The sequence below is a fragment of the Mobula hypostoma genome, chromosome 1 (genome assembly GCF_963921235.1).
Source record: "Mobula hypostoma chromosome 1, sMobHyp1.1, whole genome shotgun sequence".
In the NCBI taxonomy this organism is placed as follows: Eukaryota; Metazoa; Chordata; class Chondrichthyes; order Myliobatiformes; family Myliobatidae; genus Mobula; species Mobula hypostoma.
The window spans coordinates 169,337,080-169,358,194 of NC_086097.1; the positions used below are offsets into that span (position 1 = coordinate 169,337,080).

The 21,115-nt window shown below is 42.7% G+C and overlaps 1 protein-coding gene across 6 annotated transcripts in view; it reads right to left on the reverse strand.

The window, feature by feature from the left end:
- cep192 (centrosomal protein 192) overlaps nucleotides 1-21,115 on the reverse strand; it is a 222,195-nt gene that overhangs the window by 47,305 nt on the left and 153,775 nt on the right. For all 6 annotated transcript variants that reach the window (XM_063059701.1, XM_063059694.1, XM_063059687.1 and 3 more), the window contains 5 exons: nucleotides 13,071-13,331; nucleotides 7,154-7,275; nucleotides 6,206-6,315; nucleotides 5,348-5,510; nucleotides 4,943-5,121 (listed from right to left, as the gene is read on the reverse strand). In XM_063059701.1, coding sequence (XP_062915771.1) covers nucleotides 4,943-5,121; nucleotides 5,348-5,510; nucleotides 6,206-6,315; nucleotides 7,154-7,275; nucleotides 13,071-13,331 — 835 coding nt within the window. The remainder of the gene's footprint in view (nucleotides 1-4,942; nucleotides 5,122-5,347; nucleotides 5,511-6,205; nucleotides 6,316-7,153; nucleotides 7,276-13,070; nucleotides 13,332-21,115) is intronic.

The following is a 21,115-nucleotide window of genomic DNA, read 5'->3' on the forward strand; positions in this document are numbered from 1 at the left end:
TACACATTTTAAATTCAAAGGCTTAAACACTGTTCAGAAGAAAATGAGAAAATGAGATTAAGCCTCCCTCACTTTAAGATCTTTGCCAGTCAAAAAATGCTTATTTAAAATGTAAACATGAGGAAATCTGCAGATGCTGGAAATTCAAGCAACACACATGAAAAATGCTGGTGAACGCAGCAGGCCAGGCAGCATCTGTAGGAAGAAGTACAGTCAACATTTCAGGCCAAGACTCTTCGTCAGGACTAACTGAAAGAAGAGATGGTAAGAGATTTGCAAGTGGGAGGGGGAGGGGGCGATCCAAAATGATAGGAGAAGACAGGAGGGGGAGGGATGGAGCCAAGAGCTGGACAGTTGATTGGTAAAAGGGATCTGAGAGGATCATGGGATGGGAGGCCTAGGGAGAAAGAAAGGGGTGGGGGGGAGCCCAGAGGATGGGCAAGGCATTACAGTGAGAGGAACAGAGGGAGAAAAAAAGGGAGAGAAAAATAAATAAATAAATAGATAAATAAGGGATAGGGTGCGAAGGGGAGGTGAGGCATTAATGGAAGTTAGAGAAGTCAATGTTCATGACATCAGGTTGGAGGCTACCCAGACGGAATATAAGGTGTTGTTCCTCCAACCTGAGCGTGGCTTCATCTTTACAGTAGAGGAGGCCGTGGATAGACATAGCAGAATGGGATGTGGAATTAGCTCTGTCCGCCAGAGAAAGCAGGATCTCCCAGTGGCCATACATTTTAATTCCACGTCCCATTCCCATTCTGATATGTCGATAGATCTCCCTCTCCTCCTCCCACTTTCAAATCTCTTTCTATCTCTTCTTTCAGTTAGTCCTGACAAAGGGTCTCGGCCCAAAACGTTGACTGTACCTCTTCCTATAGATGCTGCCTGGCCTGCTGTGTTCACCAGCATTTTTTATGTGAGTTGCTTATTTAAAATGTGTTATTTTATTGGCAATTTGAATTGGACCATTTGAAAGGTGGAACACAAGTTGTTTTGCAACACCATTTTTGAAGTAACTTGTTACATGCTCAAGGAGATCTGTGTTTTTTTGTGAGAATGATGTAATGCTCTTTTGGAGGTCACCTGATGTGATTTTCCTGCCAACGTGAGGTCACGTGATAACATGTGCACCGTGACTACATAAGGGTCGACCCAGGTGACGCAGGTTTTTTTTTTAGTTTATAGATTTCCAGGTAGAACGTGTTGTATCTCTGTTTCTGTTCCATGTTTGTTTTTTGGTGACGCAGTTTCATTTTTAAAACGGAGTGTGCATTCTGTTGCAAAATACCATATTACTTGGACTGGAAATTTTTGCTAGATGTGTTGATTTACTCAATTCCAACATTAGAAGGGAGAATGAAGAATTTAACGAAGCTACAGGATCGAAGGATCGAGAGGAGTCGGCAGTTTGTCAGTTTAACAAAGGATCGACCTTATTGAGTCTTCATTGGAGGAGTAGCTACCTGCATCGAGATAACTCTTGCCAAAAAGAGCAAGAAGTTCATGCAAAAAGGTGCTCTCTCTCTCTCTAAAGGAATTTAAGGTCAGTTGATTTAAACTGTTTATTTTCAGCATCGTGAATCCTGTGGACAGAATCAGCAGTAAAGTTGCGTCTGTGAAGAAATCCTTCTCCAAAGAAGTCTCTCCCAATTGAACGTGTAAATCTGTTGGACTTTCGAAGTTATCGCTTTAAGAACTATATTTGACTTTATCGCTTTAAGAACTGTTTTCGCATTTAACGCTTTAAGAACCAGAGCCGAGTGGCGAGTTGGTGAACGGCTGCATATCTGTTAACTTCCGGTTAAAGTTTTCATTTGTTTTTTTCCCCTTATCGCTTATCTGTGTTTAATAAATGTTTGGTTGTTTTTATATAACCTGTCTTGATTGATATTCATTGTTGCCTTTTACGTAAAAAACTAATGAGAAGTTCTCTATTATACTAATCCTCACCACAAAGAAGAGAAAATCTGCAGAAGCTGTAAATTCAATCAAAACACACAAAATGCTGGGGGAAATCAGCTGGCCAGGCAGCATCTGTGGAAAAGAGTACAGCTGATGTTTTGGGCCGAGACCCTTAATCAGGATTGAAGAAAAAAAGATGAGAAGTCAGAGTAAGAAGGTGGGGGGGGAGGAGAAGGAAGAAACACAAGGTGATAAGAGGGGGAAGGGATGAAATAAAGAGCTGGGAAATTGATAGGTAAATGAAATAAAGGACTGGAAAAGGGGGAATTTGATAGGAGAACAGAGGGCCATGGAAGAAAAGGAAGGGGGTGGCGCACCAGAGGGGGGTGATGGGCAGGTAAGGAGATAAGTTGAGACGGGGAAAATAGGAATGGGGAACGGTGGTAGTGGAGTGGGGGGAGTGGGGCATTACCAAAAGTTTGAGGTATCAATGTTCATTCCATCAGGTTGGAGGCTACCCAGACGGAATACAAGTTGTTGCTCCTCCAACCCGAGTGCGGCTTCATAGCCTCTCGTGCTGTCATGTTGGAATGGGATTGGGAATGGGAAGTGGAATGAACACGAGTGGCCACTGGGAGATGCCGCTTTTGCTGGCAGACGGAGCATAGGTGTTTGGAAAAGCTGTCTCCTAATCTACGTCGGGTCTCTCTGATATACAGGAGGCCACACTGGATTCAGTAGATTACCCCAAAAGATTCACAGGTAAAGTGTCGCCTCACCTGGAAGGACTGTTTGGGGCCTTGAATGGTAGTGAGGGAGGATGTACAGGGGCAGATGTAAGACTTGTTCTGCTTGCAAGGATCAGTGCCAGGTGAGAGATCCGTCGGGAGGGACGAATGGATAAGGGAGTTGCTTAGGGAGCGATCCCTGTGGAAAGAAGAGAGTTGTGGGGGGGGGGAAGGGAGAAGGAAAGATGTACTTGATGATGAGATCCCATGGGAGACAGTGGAAGTAATGGAGAATTACGATCTGGACACAGAAGCCGGTGGGGTAGCAGGTGAAGACGAGAAACCCCGTCCCTGGTGGAATGAGGGCAGACATGTCCAAAATGGAAGACATGGGGTTGAGGGCAGCATTAATGGGAGAGGAAGGGAAGCCCCTTTTTTGAAGGACATCTCCTTAGTTCTGGAATGAAAAGCCTCATCCTGAGAGCATATGTGCAGAGACGGAGGAATTGAGAGAAAGGGATGGCATTTTTACAAGTAACAGGGTGAGAAGAGGTATATTCCAGGTAGCTATGAGAGTCAGTCGGTTTATAATAGACATCAGTAGATAAGATCAGAGATAGAGACAGAGAGATCGAAAAAGGGGTGGGAGGTGTCGAAAATGGGCCAGGTAAATTTGAGGGCAGGGTGGAAGTTGGAGGCAAAGTTGATGTTGACAAGCTCTGCACAAGTGCAGGAAGCAGCACCAATGCAGTCATCAATTTAATGTAGGAAAAGCTGGGGAGTGATACCAGTGTTGGCTTGGAGCATAGACTTTCCACATAGCTAACAAAAAGGCAAACATACAGTAGCAAGGACTGATGTGAGCACCCATGGCTACACCTTGTTGTTTGAAGGAGGTGGGAGGAGCCAAAGGAGAAATTATTTAGAGTGAGGACAAGTTCCACCAGATGGAGGAGAGTGGTGGTGGAGGATAACTGGTTGGCTCTGGTGTCCAGAAAGAAACTGAGTTTTGAGGCCATCTTAATGGGGGATGGAGGTGTATAGGGACTAGACATCCGTAGTGAAAATAAGATGATCAGGGCCAGGGAACATGAAATAATTAAAAAAGATCAAGAGTGTATTTAAGTGTCATGGATATAGGTAAAAGGTACTGATTGGGGGGGGGAGGGAGGAGGTTGGGGAGTAAAACTGAGTCGAGTCAAGGTATGTAGATACAAGTTCAGTGGGGCAGGAAAAAGCAGAAATAATGGGTCTACCAGGACAGGCAGGTTTGCGGATCTTGGGTAGGAGACAGAAATGGGAGTGGATGGGAGATCCAGAGAGTTAATAAGGTCAGTGAAGGTGTGGGAGACGATGGCCTGGTGCTCCTTAGTGGAGTCCTGTTCAAGGGGTGGTGTCTGACAGATGTCGCCAGGTCTCAGCAAGGTAGAGGTCAGTCTGCTAGATTATTACAGCATCCCCCTTAACTGCGCGTTTGATGGTGAGGTTAGGATTAGTGCAGAAAGAATGGAGAATAGTGCATTCGGAAGGAGCACCCTCCCTCCTCTGAGGACAGGATGTTCTGTCCGCAGTAAGGGCCTCACCTTTGTCCCTCCCGTGCCCACGCCTCAGTGAGTTTCACCCTCGCCATGATGCTGAGCTCTTCCTCCACTGATGTCTCTGAGCCTGCTTCTTTGGCAAGGGCTCTCCACCTCGCAACGATGACCCCTTCTCCTGTCTTTAACCCTCCTCTTCCTGGACACACCGTTTTGGTCTTCTGCCTGTTCTAGATCTTTTCATTGTTAACTGCCGACAGGACATCAACCATATCAACTTCACCACTCCTCTCTCCAATTCCAAATGCACTCCTTGTGGATGCACTGTTCTCCACCTCTCCATTTCCTGAACTTCCGGTTACCACCCTTCTCTTTCACCATTCCTATTTCCTTCTCTCACCTTATCTCCTGACCTACGCACAACCTCCCTCTGGTGCTCCTCTCCTTTTTCTTTCTTCCATGGCATTCTGTCCTCTCCAAACAGGTTATCCCTCCTCCAGCCCTATATCTCCTTCACCAATCAACTTACAGCTCTTTACTTCACCCCTCCCCCTCCCAGTTTCACCCATCACCCTGTGTTTCTTCCTCCCCTCCCCCACCTTCTTACCCTGACTCATCTTTTTTTCTCCAGTCCTGCTGAAGGGTCTCGGCCTGAAACGTCAACCGTACTCTTGTCCATAGATGCCGCCTGGACTGCTGAGTTCCTCCAGCATTTTTGTGTGTTACTTTTCCTTATCTTTAGCTACAAGGTAATTACACTACCACATCACTCACCAGATGACACAGTAAGAATTAAATGTTCAGGCCGCAATACCCATGACGATTTGGGCTTGGGTGACTGGTTTGGCACTTGATTAGAACCATGTAAAAGCAATGGAGAGCCCTGAGGTCCTCTTACTGGAAGAACATCCAGTGATGAATTAGATGGATTTCTTTCCGAACTTCCAAGTACACTGTAATGAAAATTGCACCAGCATGATTTTCTACTTTTAAGCACTTTCATTAGGATTACAATTAAAACAAACTTTCAAACTTCAATTTAATTCCAAATAAGCATTTTTTAAAAATTACACACAGCAACAGAATACTGTTTGATCTTAAATAATAGTTCAAAGTAAAGGTAAAATACAAAACCATTAAATAACCCATGTAAAATAACAACTAAGAAACTTCAAATACCTTTCTGAACCAACACTCATCCCTTGAGAAGATGAAATTGGATCCAAGCCTTCTGAATTATCAGCCTCACGGAATGCAGAACTTGCAATTACAGAAAGCATCACCTTTTTCTGATTTCCATAGAAAATATGGACATCATTTGGTCTCTTTGGTATGTCATAGACTACATAGAAAAAAATCCCAAACAGTAACTTTAGTATCTCTGTTAGGAGTTATGCACTGTTGTCTAATTACTTTTACTACCTGTGTTACTATTTTGAAAACTCTGACAAACAAATTTAACTTTTAAATACAGGGCAACCAGCGTAATAATGAAAATTTGCCTTTGGAGTCTGCTCAACTTTCAAATATAGGAAATGCAATCAGGAGCAGAAACCATTTCTAAAATGCCAAAGCCATCCATAATGCTTACGTTAACTAACTGAATAAAGCCCATTTCTTCTTGGTCTACATTGTTCAGGTTCTTGCAACCTTAGGACAAAATACTGCAAATGTAGTTTGTTTATCAGAAAATTACAGAAGAAACAAAAAAATGGTTTGATTTTCAGACCCCTACTTAACTATGTCTGCGCATTAACTCTAATAACAATACCTGGCATAAAACCCATTACTAAATGTTTGACGTCAATTTTTCCATCACAAAAGAGACCATGTCTACTTATTTCCCTACAAGTTCAAAACAAAGATTATAAGATAAAAGTCATTAATGTATTTCTCAATAGATATTAAGTGGCTGATCAAACAGTTTTGAAAAACTTTGAAACCATTGGGTAGAAATTTAGCATCCAGCGTCAGTAACTCAAAAACAACCATGAAAACTATGTGACTAATTAATCTGAAAAATAAAAAAATAAATACCTTCTGATACCAATTCTTCACCAGGAAACTTCTGAGTGAAGTCTATCTTTTGAAGTGGACTGTTCCCACAAATTATCTGCTTAAATGCCTGATGGTTGCGGGCAAGTGCTCTGTGATAAATGTAAAGGTTAGGAGGCAAGAGAGAGGATAAGATTTATTGTATTCACATTTTAGGCACAAAATAATCATTTCTCAAACACAATATTTATATTCAAAATGAAATTCTCATTCTTGCCTCTTCAGACGAGTCTCAAGATAGACAACAAGTGAAAGGAATTCCCTTTGCTTTAATAAGCCAAATCAGATTAAAGATATACAAATAGAATCAGTTTAGAGTTGCTCTGCCATTGAGTAACATCAAGGCTGATCATATGACTTCAGTCTATTGCACTTCAGTATCTAATGACTAATTCACTCAGCATCAGTACGATTTTGTCTATAGTCTCCTGAAGCAGAGAAAAAAAATTCACGCGTTTTTTGGTATACACGGGGGGTCCTGGAACCAATAAGGAGTGATTCTGAAATCCAAAAAATTCTGACTCTGAAATGCAACTGGCCCCAAGGATTTCGGATAAGGGATTGTGGACCTGTAACAGACTAAGAAAACTGCTATATGAGGACATTCTTGCCCTCAGCCATTAGGCTTTATAATGAGTTAACCTATAGCCAGCAAAGTGATGATCCTCTCCTGTTAGACTGTTTAAGGTAACTTTAAAAAAAAATTCTTCTTATTTCTCTTTTAATATTTAATAATTATACAGTATACTTGTAATACTACTGTGACAGTGTAATTTCCTTTGGGATCAATGAAGTATCTATCTATCTAGTCAGCAGCATATCAAAATGATTAACAAATGAAACTCAGTACCCTGAAGAAATTGCAAAATTACCAGCATTTTGTAGACTCATAAACAAAAAGGACAAAGAAAAAAAAATCAAATCACGTGCCTTCTGAGCTGCTGTCGTGCCACCTCATCTCCACAAAAGAAGCAAATAATGCCAAGTAGTGCTGAATCACTTTCCGACTGAATGCAATCTCTTGCAGTGGCTTGGCAGGTTATTGTGATTTCCTGAAAGGGTAGAGGAGTGGGGGGGGGAGAGGGGGGGAGAAGAGGGGGGGAAGGGGGGGAAGAGGGGGGGGAAGGGGGGGAAGAGGGGGGGGAAGAGGGGGGGAAGAGGGGGGGGAAGAGGGGGGGGAAGAGGGGGGGGAAGAGGGGGGGGAAGAGGGGGGGAAGAGGGGGGGAAGAGGGGGAAGAGGGGGAAGAGGGGGGAAGGGCGGAAGAGGGAAGGGGGAAGAGGGGAAGGGGAAGGGGGAAGGGGGAGAGAGAAAGAGAGGGAGAGAGAGAAAGTTTCAGTTAATTGAAACAAATTATCTTCAATCACTGGTCTGAATTGAACAAAGACAAGAAAGCCATTTAAATTTCAGAAAACATTTTGAAAGCATAGAGTAAAATACAAATACAAATTTCATTCTCATATGTAACATCAGCAGAATATACTTTTCCTTCCCATAACAGTTCAGTTTTGATATGCAAAACAGCATTTTGTGTTGGAAATGTCACCTTGCATTTTAAATGACCAGCAGTTGATTCAGGCTACATCCACAGTAGACCGGATAAATCCGTAACCAAAGCCTTTTCTCTTCGTTTTGACCCTCCATCCACACTAAAACAGTGTTTTCCTCCCCTGAAAACAGAGCTTTTCTAAAACGCTCTCCAGAGAGTTTAAATCTGAAAATGCCAGTTTGGTGGTGTCGTGTGTTTGGGGTAACCGGAGCTTTCTTAAAACGCTGTCATGACGTGCTGGAACAAATGGTGGCAGCAGCACGGCATTTCATTGTTTTCTTGAACGCAGCCTCCAACACCACAACAACAATATCTGACAAGAGATATGTAACAGCCTAATGTAACATTGTACGGAAATACAAGATAACACTGATGCAGAGACATGTTTTATACATTTAATGAAGTGCTTTATTAATATATTGCTTGTGCAAACATTCAATAGATGCAATTGTCACTCCTTCCAAAATGTCATTTTTAAGTAGTAGCATATGTTTGGCATAGACATGAAAATATTAAGGCCAAAAAAGGAAAATTGTAAGTTTCACTTTCACTCAGGTAAAAATAAAAACACTTTTGCCCAGTAACTCGTTTTACTGCAGATGTTAAATACAGCAAAATAATACAGAAAGACATGGCAAAAGTAAAGGCAAACAAATGGGGTAAAAGCAAATTTCACTTTTGCCCAGTAACAAGCCTTATCGCATTTAGTTGTAGCTGTCATCCCTTTCATCGGTGAAGAGACTATGGCTGTTGGAAATGTTTCTAGGGTGACCCCTCTGTGGCAGTGGGGAAGATGTTGGTGGGGCCACCCGGGGGTCTGTGTGTTCATATGTGTAGCTATTGTAGTGGCTGTGAGGCTGGTATTGTAGCAGTGAAAAGTACTGGGGGTGGGGAGCCATCATATTCCTCATTATTGCAAATCCCTCTGCAACAGAGTTAGTCAGTTTTTCAATGTTTGTCGTCAGTCCGGTCATACTGTCCGTGAACTCCCTGTCGGTTGCCTCCATAAGCTCCAGTATTTGTTTTTTCAGTTTGAAGTCCTCCTGCGCGAGAGCCAACAGCTGTCCGTCGTTTGGCGATTTCCTTTTAAGTTTTTCTAGTCTGTAACTGGACGAACGTGCACCAAGTATACCGTTTCCTCTTTGCTTGTTTTCTGTAGATGTGTCCTGTGCATGCCCAGTAGGAAGAGATTCACCCAAATACCCGTTTTAATGTAGACAGAGGTATTTCAAAAACGCCTGGTGTGGATGCCTATCGTTTTTACGCGAAACTGGCGTTTTCAAAATTATCTGGTCTAGTGTGGACGTAGCCTCAGAAAACTTCAACTGACCATATGGGCTCCCTTTCAGCAAATAGAGGATTCAAGGCTGAAGGTAGAAAACAAGAATTCAAAACTGGAAAACTTTTTTTTTTGCCGGGTGGTGGGGGGGGGGGGGGGAGAGAAGAGATTGTTCTTAAAATGGAAACAAATTAAGAGTGGTAGTTATCACAATAAGGTGGCTGATCTGAAATCAATGGTACAGCTTAAATTTGTGCTTTTTTAAATGTGGAAAAAAATTGCACATAAAGCCCCTACAACAGTCAGGTGACCATTTCTGTTGATGATCTATAAACTGATAAAGAAAATGGAAATGAAGATTAGGATAACATGCTTTACATCTAATACTGGACTGGGCGGGGGGGGGGGGCTCTTATCATCAATGATTCTTATATAAAGCAACTTTTTTTCCAATAACTGAGATCCCATCTAGTTCAAAGATTGGACCTCAGATAATTCTCAATTTAATAATCTGTATATATTCAGAATATCTGCTTCCATTAAGTCAATAAAAAGGTGTATGATTTAAAATCTGCAACACAAAAGATAGACACTCCATACCTTTTCTTGTCAAAAAAAAAGAGCCGGCCAGCCTAATCACAGTTCTGCAGTGTGTCAGATTACAATTTTCAAATACACATCCATCCATTGCTGAAATATGATGAGCATTCTGCCTCTAACATTTCAGGCAGTGAATTTAAGAACTCTACATTCCTCTGGCTGAAGAAAAAAAATCCTCATCCCTTCTAATTCTTCTACCCATTAGTTCAAAACTACAACCCAGATTTTTAATCCTGCTATGGGCCCTCAAAATTAAAAACACGTCATTTATGTCTCTCTTTACAGACAGCAATTGCTGGAAATCTGAAATAAAACACAAATTGGAAAACACGGTCATCCAATACTGATGAATTCAGTACCAAAGGACTGCAATGCACTGACAAAGAAAAGGAACTATTGTTCCTTTAAGCTAGACTTCATTGAAACAGTTTAGGAGATGAAAGAGAGATAACTGAGTGGGGATAGGATGGAGAAGTGAAAAGCATCAAAAAAAGTCATCCTTGTACAGAGGTTTTCCTCAAAGCAATTACCCAATCTGTATTTGTCTATGAAGATTCTCAGTCATCCAGGTCATTGTATATCAAGCAGTAGTAACCCAAGGCAACTGGACTTGCTGTGTTGTCAGGAAGACATTTTGCCACTCATCTCAGAGGCTTCTTCAATTCTAATCCATGGTGAGTAGTTTTCCGGCATTTAAACTGAGGCTACGTCCACACTACACTGGATAATTTTGAAAACGAAGCTTTTTCTCTTCGTTTTGACTTTCCGTCCACTATAAACCAGCATTTTCATCCCCTGAAAACAGAGATTTTCGAAAACAATCTCCAGAGTGTGTAAATTTGAAAACGGTTGTTTCGCGTTGTAGTGTGTACGGGGTAAATGGAGAGATTTTAAAATGATAACACCACAACAATGCTTTTTCTGCTTCTGCTTGGGACTGCACAAGCACTGCCAGATGGCTGTTCTTGGTTCTTGATCCTCCAAAATATTCCACATGGAATTTAAACTGGAGGTGGCTTTCAAGCTGATCCCCTCGGTTTCTCTGTTTGCATCCTCTGTTCTTCTGCCTGTACCCTCCGGTCTCCCAGTCTGCGGTGGTTGTACCCTCGATCTCCAGTACCCCCGGGTCTCCAAGCCAGCACTGTCACTGACTGACCACCGCTGTTATAATGCGCAGTCAGTGTGAACAGCGTGTAAGTTAAATTGTAAAGTGAGCTTTTTTGACTAGATCCCCTAAATTGATTGAGTCTATCTCTAAAACTATTAATGTCAGAAATACTGTGCAGGTCTGGCGGCAGAAGATTCCACTCACTTGTTAATCTTGGGTAGAGGATGGCTTCTTGCATGTGTTGTTTACTTTACTGTCCACGCTAAAAGTTTGTTTGGAATTAAACATCTCCACTGCTTTGCTGACTTTGTAGTCATTTGTAACTTGTAGAAATAGCTCGACCTCATTTTCTGTCTAAACGGAGAAGTCCGGTCTGATTTTTCCAGCGGAGGTTTTCTTTGTATTCCTCGAAGACATTGTTGAAAACTTTCTTTCACTGTTGTTGTTGGTACTCTAGTTTTATTCTATGGAAATAGCACAATGCCGCCGCAGAAAGGTAAGTATTATACCGTTTCCTCTTCGCTTGTTTTCTGTAGACGTGTCTGCGTATGCCCAGTAGGAGTAGATTCGCCCAAATATCCGTTTTGGTGTGGACAGAGATACTTTGAAAAGTGCGTAGTGTGGGCGCCTGTCGTTTTTATTCGAAACCAGCGTTTTCAAAATTATCTAGCGTAGTGTGGACGTAGCCTGAGTTGTTCAAAGGTATAGCAATCACATGAGGGTTGTTAAAAGTTGAAGAGGTAATGAGAGGGTTATTAGTCTCATCTTTGCATGAATGGAGGTGTGAACTGTTGTGGAGACGCCAGGGTAGAGATGTTAGGACTGCATTGTGAACAAAAAAGTACTCTGCAGATGCTGGGGTCAAAGCAATCCTTCGTTCCAGCCCGAAATGTTGACTGACCATTTCCACAGATGCTGCCCGACCTGCTGAGTTCCTCCAGCGTGTTGTGAGAACTGCATTGTAAATAGCTGATGTGGTATCGTTCCCCATCCCCTCCGTATATCAGCAAGACAAAACAACCACTTCACAAATGGATGGCCCAACATAGCAAGGCTAACACTTCAGTTCAAGAATCAACTGTATATTTACACCCAAAAGACAAGGGACACTCCTTAGATGATAACAACGTGCACAATTTGGACAGGGAGGACTAGGCAGGTTGAAAGGGGGGTTAAAGAAGCCATCTTTATCAAACTGGAAAACCCATCCTTAACAGAGGAGGTGGGGGTATGACACCACCTATCAGCTACTTACAATGCAGTCTGAACATCTCTACTCTGGTGTCTCCACGACATGCAAAGATAAAACCAATGATCCTCTCACTGACTCTATGACTCTGAACAACTCTCATGTGTTTGCTATACCTTTAAACACTAAATATTATGTCGACTCAGGCCTACGGGGCTAGCGTCGGGCACGATGACGGACTCTCCACTTCTCCCTCATCAGTGTGTTCAGTTCATCTACATTAGCTGTGCCGCTGTCTTCTAGGAGCATGTTGACCATAGTCTTGGGAAGGCGCCCAGGGTTCATCCTCCCATGCTTGGGCTCCCATATGATGATTAGGCTGGCAAATAGCTCGGGGTGGCGTAGACAGTGCCCTGCTAGTTGCAGTCTTCTCGCCTCGATTTTAGTGGTGAGCATCGGTAGGTCGTCACAGAGCTCGACGTTCATCATGTGCTGTTGCCAACTCACATCAAGAGCCATCTGGAGCATTCGTGTACAGCAACCATCTAGAGACTTTCGCATAGTCTTGGTGAGTGTCCATGTCTCGCATCCGTACGTGAGAATGGACTCTTATGACTGCTCTGAAGATCCTCTTTTTAAGCACTCTGATCAGGTTCGACTTCCAGATTTCCTTCATGTCGTTCATAGCCCTCCATGCTAGCGCCTTCCGTATCTTTATGTCCTTCTCCGAACTCATCATCCTTGATCTGACACAGAATTTATAAGCTGGAAAACTACCCACCATGGATTAGAACTAAAGAAGCCTGAGATGAGTGGCGAAACATCTTCTAGACAACACAGCAAGTCCAGTTGCCTTGATAAATTACTGCTTGGTATCTAAAATCTGTATCTGATTTTTTCAGTGCAGGGAAGACAACATTCTGACCACTATATGCAGTAAAGCAGAATAAAAGTATTTGTGCTTTACTGCTTCAACTGAAAAAAATGTTCAAAAAGGCAGCTAAGTTTGCATGACAAATTGCTCTGAGAAGGGGAGAACAGTATCTGTAAAAGCTGATCAGCAACATTAGAATAGATTCTGCTACATCATAAATAAGTTATGGATGTTAAGAAAGCACTCTTACCTGTCGAGTCCGTTCCCTGAGTACAAACTGAGCTGGAGAAATTTTCATAACTTGGGTATTCATAATATTTTTTATCAGTGAATCTTTGAAACAAACTGCCTTGACATAGGCAGCTCGAGAACCTGTATTTCTCATATAGAAACTGATCTTGCTCACTTTGTCTGGTACCATATCATTTAAATTCAGCACATAACTGCCTGAAATTTTTTTGATATCTTCCAGTATAATGTTGCTTGTTCCTCCATAACCTGAAAGTGGAATCTGGAAGAAAAAAAAGCTTTAACATTAGTGTAATTAAACTTCAATTTTTCTGTACCATACAAACTATGTTTTGCATTGATCACAAGCTAGTCACCCTAGCCAAAGATCCCCTGCAGCTTCTCATACTTTATGGCCATTATGTGAGTAGGCCAATGTTGAGAGGTCAGGCCTTGGCTCAACAGGCTTCAGTAAATACAGGCACAGGCTAGAACTGAAGTTTCAGAAGTTACAAGGCCAACAAGTATAGGCAGGATGTTAATTCAGGCAGTTGAAATGCGCCTCCTCTGAGATGTAGGATTTCAAGGTATACACCCTATCTTCGTTATATGCGTCTTCAGACTATGCGGATTCATAGTCATGCAAGGAACCTATTTCTACCAACGTCTCGTCCAAATCTCACAGTTATGCGAGGAGCACTGCTTTCTTGCCAATACAAGTCAGGTTTGCGCCTCACAATTTCACTCCCGCCAGTTTCACATTGGTTTTGGCCAGGTGTGGATGTGCAATCTTAAATTTTGCTGGTTTTACCTACGGTGCAGTGATTTTGCACTTGAAATATTTAACTATGCCTCCTAAGCATCCGATGTCACGTCCTGGGCTGTCAGCTGCGCGGCAGAGAACTGCTTTAACACTTGAAAAAAAGTTGGAAATTATAAACAGCGCGGCATTAGCTGAAGGTAACACAGCTCTGGGACGCTACTGCCGGGAACAGAATCTTGCCTTTAAAGTTCTTTTGTTGCTTGACAATGCGCTAGCCCATCCTAAACATTTGGACAGCATTTATCCTAACATAACAGTGCGTTTCCTGCCGCCTAACACAACATCGCTGATTCAACCACTCGACCAAGGTGTAAACCACATTCAAAGTGTATGTATTTTTTTTATGGCAAACTATCTCTCAGATGCTGCAAGCAACAGACGATTTTTAAAATCCCAGGAGTTTACCACGGTGAGGGAATGGTGGAAGTTGGAACACTTGCCGGCAGTTCCAAGAGTTCTGTGAGTCTTCCTTCACCCCTTGCTGTGCTTGATATGATCCTGACGACCACAACTATCCACCTTATCCATGTAAAACTGCCTGACACCACAAAACCACTCATCTCCCAGAGCGAACACACCTACCACTGTTGGTGAGTACTGTACACCCTAGGATGTTAACTTTCTATGATTTATTACACCGAAAATTACCTTAAATTGATGAAATATAATACAAATGTTGTCTTGTAGTACTGCTTTTGTGTTGTATTGGTATGAAAATGTGAATAAATTACAGATAAAACATATTTAGGAAGCCCTCTGGAACACATCCCTATTTTCTCCATTTAAATTATTCACATTATGCGTCAACTTCGAGGAATGTATCCCCCACATATAACGAGGATAGGGTGTACAACAGTCTCCCTGATGACCATATCTGCAGGAAGTGCACCCAATTTCATCTCCTGACAAGGTCAAGTATTGTCAACAGTTTAGGGCCTGTACTCACTGGAATTTAGAATAATAAATTTTGAAACCTACCGAATGTTGAAAGGACTAGATAAGGTGGATGTGGAGAGGATGTTTCGTATGGTGGGGTATCCAGGACTAGAGGCACAGCCCTCAAAATTGAGGGGTGACCTTTTAGAACAGAGGTAAGGAGGAATTGTTTTAGCCAAAGAGAAGTGAATCTGAATTGTTCTACCACAGACAGCGGTGGAGGCCAAGTCTGTGGGTATATTTAAGGTGGAAGTTGATAGTTTCCTGATCAGTCAGGGCATCAAAGGATATGATGAGAAGGCAGGCGTATGGGATGGAATGGGATCCGGGATCAGCCATGATGGTGTGGTGGAGCAGACTAGATGGGCTGAATGGCCTAATTCTGCTCCTGTGTCTTATGGTCCAACTGCAGTTGGATGCACTCAGGACTAATTAAGAGGCTAAAATCCTAATAGACAAAACGTTGAATGAGATGGTCACGCCCTGAGTGCAGGCTTCTGACAGTAGAAGTAAGGGGAGTAAGCAGTCAGTGCAAGGTTGCCCTGTGGTTATTCCCCTCAGCAGCAAGTATATCTCTTTGGATACTGTTGAGGGACAGGGGAGGTAAATGACATATTAGGGCACAGCAGCAGCAGCTAGGCCAGTGGCACTGTGGCCAGCTCCGAGGCTCAGTAGGGAAGGTTAAATTGAGGCAGAATGATAGCGTAAGGAGGACAGATAGCAGATTCTGTGAGTGCAAAACAGAAACTGGAATATTTGCTGCCTCCCAGGACTGGCTCAGAGTGGTTGCAGAAGATTCTCAAGAGGGAGTGTAAGCAGACAAAGGTTGTGGTGCACAGAGGTAGCAATGGCAGGTAGAAAGCAGAAAGAGGTCCTGTGCAATGAGTACAGGAGGTAGGGAAGCGGCTGAAGAGCAGGATCTCTGAGGTAGTAATCACTGAGTTAGCCCTAGTGCCACGTGCTAATCAGGGCAGGAATAGGATTATAGTATAGATGAGTGAGTGGCTGAGGAACTGGTGTAGGGGGCAGGGTTGCAGATTTCTGGATCACTAGGATCTCTTCTGGGGAAGGTATGCAAGACCTGCAGGGCTTAAACAAAGTTGGCAGAAGGATGGAAACTGGAATGATTGAGCTGAGGATGAGAGTGTTAGTATACAAGCTGATGCAGTGTGTTGTGAGACTGTGAGGAAAGACAAGCAGATGATAGGGCAAAATTTCAGTCAGTGTGATGAGTTGAAGTGTAACTTGGGGTCAAAATTGTAAAGGATGGTGAATACAAGACTGAAGGTGTTATATTTGAATGCACACAGTACAAAATAAGGTAGATGATCTCGTAGCACAAGGATACACACATGAAAGGATAGGCAGACGGGGTGGGGTGGCTCTGCTGGTAAAAAAAAATGAAATCAAATCTTGAGAAAGAGGTGATATACCATAAGATCCAAAGATGTAAAATCCTTGTGGGTAGATTTAAGAAACTGCAAGGGTAAAAAGGCCCTGATTGGACTTATGTACAGGCGCCTGAACAGTAGCCAGGAGGTGGGATAAAGATTGCAACGGGAAATAGAATAGGCTTGTCAAAAGGACAATGTTATGATAGTCATGGGAGATTTCAATACGCAAGTACAGTGGCATGCAAAAGTTTGGGCACCCTAGTCAAAATTTCTGTTACTGTGAATAGCTAAGCGAGTAAAACATGAACTTATTTCCAAAAGGCATAAAGTTAAAGATAACACATTGCTTTAATATTTTAAGCAAGAAAACTTTTTTATTTCCATCTTTTAGTTTCAAAATAACGAAAAAGGAAAAGGGCCTGAAGCAAAAGTTTGGGCACCCTGCACTCAGTACTTAGTAACACCCTCTTTGGCAAGTATCACAGCTTGTAAACACTTTTTGTAGCCAGCTAAGAGTCTTTCAATTCTTGTTTGGGGGATTTTCGTCCATTCTTCCTTGCAAAAGGCTTCTAGTTCTGTGAGATTCTTGGGCCATCCTGCATGCACTGCTCTTTTGAGGTCTATCCACAGATTTTCGATGATGTTTAGGTCGGGGGACTGTGAGGGCCATGGCAAAACCTTCAGCTTGCGCCTCTTGAGGTAATCCATTGTGGATTTTGAGGTGTGTTTAGGATCATTATCCTGTTGTAGAAGCCATCCTCTTTTCACCTTCGGCGTTTTTATTTTAAACAGGCGGTGTGATGCTTGCTTCCTGAATTTGCTGGTATTTAGTTGAATTCAGTCTTCCCTCTACCAGTAAATATTCCCAGTGCCACTGGCTGCAACACAAGCCCAAAGCATGATCGATCCACCCCTGTGTGCTTAACAGCTGGAGAGGTATTCTTTTCATGAAATTCTGCACCTTTTTTTCTCCAAACATACTTTGCTCATTGCGGCCAAAAAGTTCTATTCAAAAGGTTCAAAGGAACATCTAAACAAGCCTGATGCATTTTGGAAACAAGTCCCGTTTGTCTGATGAAGTTAAAATAGAACTTTTTGGCCGCAATGAGCAAAGGTATTTTTGGAGAAAAAAGAGTGCAGAATTTCATGAAAAGAACACCTCTCCAACTGTTAAGCACACAGGGGTGGATCGATCATGCTTTGGGCTTATGTTGCAGCCAGTGGCACGGGGAACATTTACTGGTAGAGGGAAGAATGAATTCAATTAAATACCAGCAAATTCAGGAAGCAAGCATCACACCGCCTCTAAAAAAAAAAGCCGAAGGTGAAAAGAAGATGGCTTCTACAACAGGATAATGATCCTAAACACACCTCAAAATCCACAATGGACTACCTCGAGGCGCAGACTGAAGGTTTTGCCATGGCCCTCATAGTCTCCTGACCTAAACATCATTAAGAATCTGTGGATAGACCTCAAAAGAGCAGTGCATGCAAGACGGCCCAAGAATCTCACAGAACTAGAAGCCTTTTGCAAGGAAGAATGAGCGAAAATCTCCCAAACATGAATTGAAAGACTCTTGGCTGGCTACAGAAAGCGTTTACAAGCTGTGATACTTGCCAAAGGGGGTGTTACTAAGTACTGCCATGCAGGGTGCCCAAACTTTTGCTTCGGGACCTTTTCCTTTTTTGTTATTTTGAAACTGCAAAAGACGGAAATAAAAAGGTTTTCTTAAAATATTAAAGAAGTGTGTCATCTTTAACTTTATGCCTTTTGGAAATCAGTTCATCTTTTACTCACTTAGCTCTTCACAGTAACAGAAATTTTGACCAGGGTGCCCAAACTTTTGCATGCCACTGTAGATAGGGAAAATTAGATTGGTGTTGGATCACAAGAGGAGTTTGTAGTATACCTACGAAATGGGTTTTTAAGAAGGAGTTTGTGATTGAGCCCACTAGGTGAAAGGCAATTCTGGATTGGATGTTGTATAATGAACCAGGTTTCATTAGGGAGTTTGAGGTAAAGGAACCCTTCACAGACAATGATCATAATATGATAGCATGAATGGCAGCGATGCTTCACTACCAGCTGAACTCAACACCTTCTATGTGCGCTTTGAAAGGGAGATCACAACTACAGCTGTGAAGATCCCTGCTGCACCTGATGACCTTGTGATCTCCATCTCAAAGGCCGATGTTAGGCTGTCTTTAAAGAGAGTGAACCCTCGCAAGGTCCTGATGGAGCACCTGGCAAGGCTCTGAAAACCCGTGCCAAACAACTAGCAGGATTTTTCAAGGACATTTTCAACCTCTCACTGCTACGGGCGGAAGTTCCCACTTGCTTCAAAAAGGCAACAATTATACCAGTGCCTCCGAAGAATAATGTGGGCTGTCTTAATGACTATTGTCCGGTAACATTCACATCAACAGTGATGAAACGCTTGACTAGACTGAACTCCTGCCTCAGCAAGGACCTGGACCCATTGCATTTTGCCCATCGCCACAATAGGTCAACGGTAGACGCAATCTCAGTGGCTCTCCACATGGCTTTTGACCACCTGGACAACACAAACACCTACATCAGGATGCTGTTCATCGACCATAGCTCAGCATTTAATACCATCATACCCACAATCCTGATTGAGAAGTTGCAGAACTTAGGCCTCCATACCTTCCTCTACAATTGGATCTTCGACTTCCTAACTGGAAGACCACAATCTGTGCGGATTGGTGAAAACAAATCCTCCTTGTTCACAATCAACACTGGGTGTGTGTTTAGCTCACTGCTCTACTCTCTGTATACCCATGACTGTGTGGGTAGGCATAGCTCAAATACCATCTTATAAATTTGCTGACGATATAACCATTGTTGGTAGAATCTCAGGTGGTGATGAGAGGGCATACAGGAGTGAAATATGCCAACTAGTGGAGTGGTCCCGCAACAACAACCTGGCACTCAAGATCGGGACAAAAGAGCTGATTGTTCAGGAAGGATAAGACGAAGGAACACATACCAATCCTCATAGAGGGATCAGAAGTGGAGAGAGTGAGCAGTTTCAAGTTCCTGGGTATCAGGGTCTCTGAGGATCTAACCTGGTCCCAACATATCGATGTAGTTATAAATAAGGCAAAACAGCGGCTACTCTTTATTAGGAGTTTGAAGAGATTTGGCATGTCAACAAATACACTCAAAAACTCTACAGTTGTACCGTGGAGAGCACTCTGACAGGCTACATCACTGTCTCGTATGGAGGGGCTACTGCACAGGGCTGAAAGGAGCTGCAGAGGGTTGCAAATTCAGTCAGCTCTATCTTGGGTACTAGCCTACAAAGTACCCAGGACATCTTCAAGGAGTGGTGTCTCAGAAAGATAGCATCCATTATTAAGGGCCTCCAGCACCCAGGGCATGCCCTTTTCTCACTGTTACCATCAGATGGGAGGTACAGAAGCCTGGACGCACACACTCAGCGATTCAGGAACAGATTCTTTCCCTCTGCCATCAGATTCCTAAATGGACACTGAATCTTAGGACACTATCTCACTTTTTAAAAAAATATACAGTATTCTGTTTTTGCGTGTTTTTTAAAATCTATTCAATATACATAATTGATTTGCTCGCTTTTTATTATTATTTTTAATTATTTTTTCTCTGCTAGATTGTGTATAGTTTTGAACTGCTTTTGCTAAATTAACAAATGTCACATCACATGCCGGTGATAATAAACCTGATTCTGATTGACTTCACCCTGCAGTTTGAAAAAGAAAAGATAAAGACATATGTGTAAGTACATTTCACTGTGGAAGACACTAACAGTATGCCAGAAACTCGAGTGTCGGGGCAGAAGCATAATTGCTATTACTAAGGAGAAGGTGCCAGCAAAACTGAACGTAGACAAGTCACCTGACGTAGGAGTGGAACTATACCATTCAGCCCATTGAGCTTGCTCCACCATTTCATCATGGCTGCTCCCAGATCCCATTCAACTCCATACACCTGCCCCCTCACCATATCCCTTGATGCTCTGACCAATCAGGAAACTATCGACTTCTGCTTTAAATATACCCATGGACTTGGCCTCCACCGCAGTCTGTGGCAGAGCATTCCACAGATTCACCAATATTTGGCTAAAAAAATTTCCTCCTTACTTCTTTTCCAAAAGACTGCCCTTCAATTTTGAGGCTATGCCTTCTTGTTCTGGATACCCCCACCAGAGGAAACGTCTTCTCCACATCCACCTTATCTGTTTCAATGAGATCCCCACACATTCTTCTAAATTCTGGTCAGTACTGGCCCAAAGCTGCCAGACACTCATATGTTAACTCCTTCATTCCCAGAATTATCCTTGTGAACCTCCTCTTCATTGACATCCTTTCTGAGATATGGGGCCCAAAACTGTTGTCCAAGTGCGGCCTGACTAGTGCCTTATAAAGCTTCAGCATTACCTCCTTGTTTTTATATTCTATTCCCCTTGAAATAAATGCCAAAATTGCATTTGTCTTTTTTTACCACAGACTCAGCCAAAAATGAACCTTCTGGGAGTCCTGCATGGGGATTGCTAAGTCCCTTTGCATCTTTAATGTTTGAATTTTCTCTCCTTTTAGATAATAGTCTACACTTTTATTTCTTTTACCGAAATGCATTATCATACGTTTCCCAATTGCCACTTCTTTGCCCATTCTTCCAATTTGTCCAAGACCTGCTGCAATCGCATTGCTTCCTCAGCACTACCTACCCCTCCACCTATCTTCGTATCATCCACAAACTTTTTCCACAAAGCCATCAATTTCATTATCCAAATCATTGACAAACAATGTGAAAAGTAGCGGTCCCGATTCTGACCCCTGAGGAACACCTGAAGTCACTGGTAGCCAACCAAAAAAGGCCCCCTTTATTCCCAATCGCTGCCTCCTGTCTGT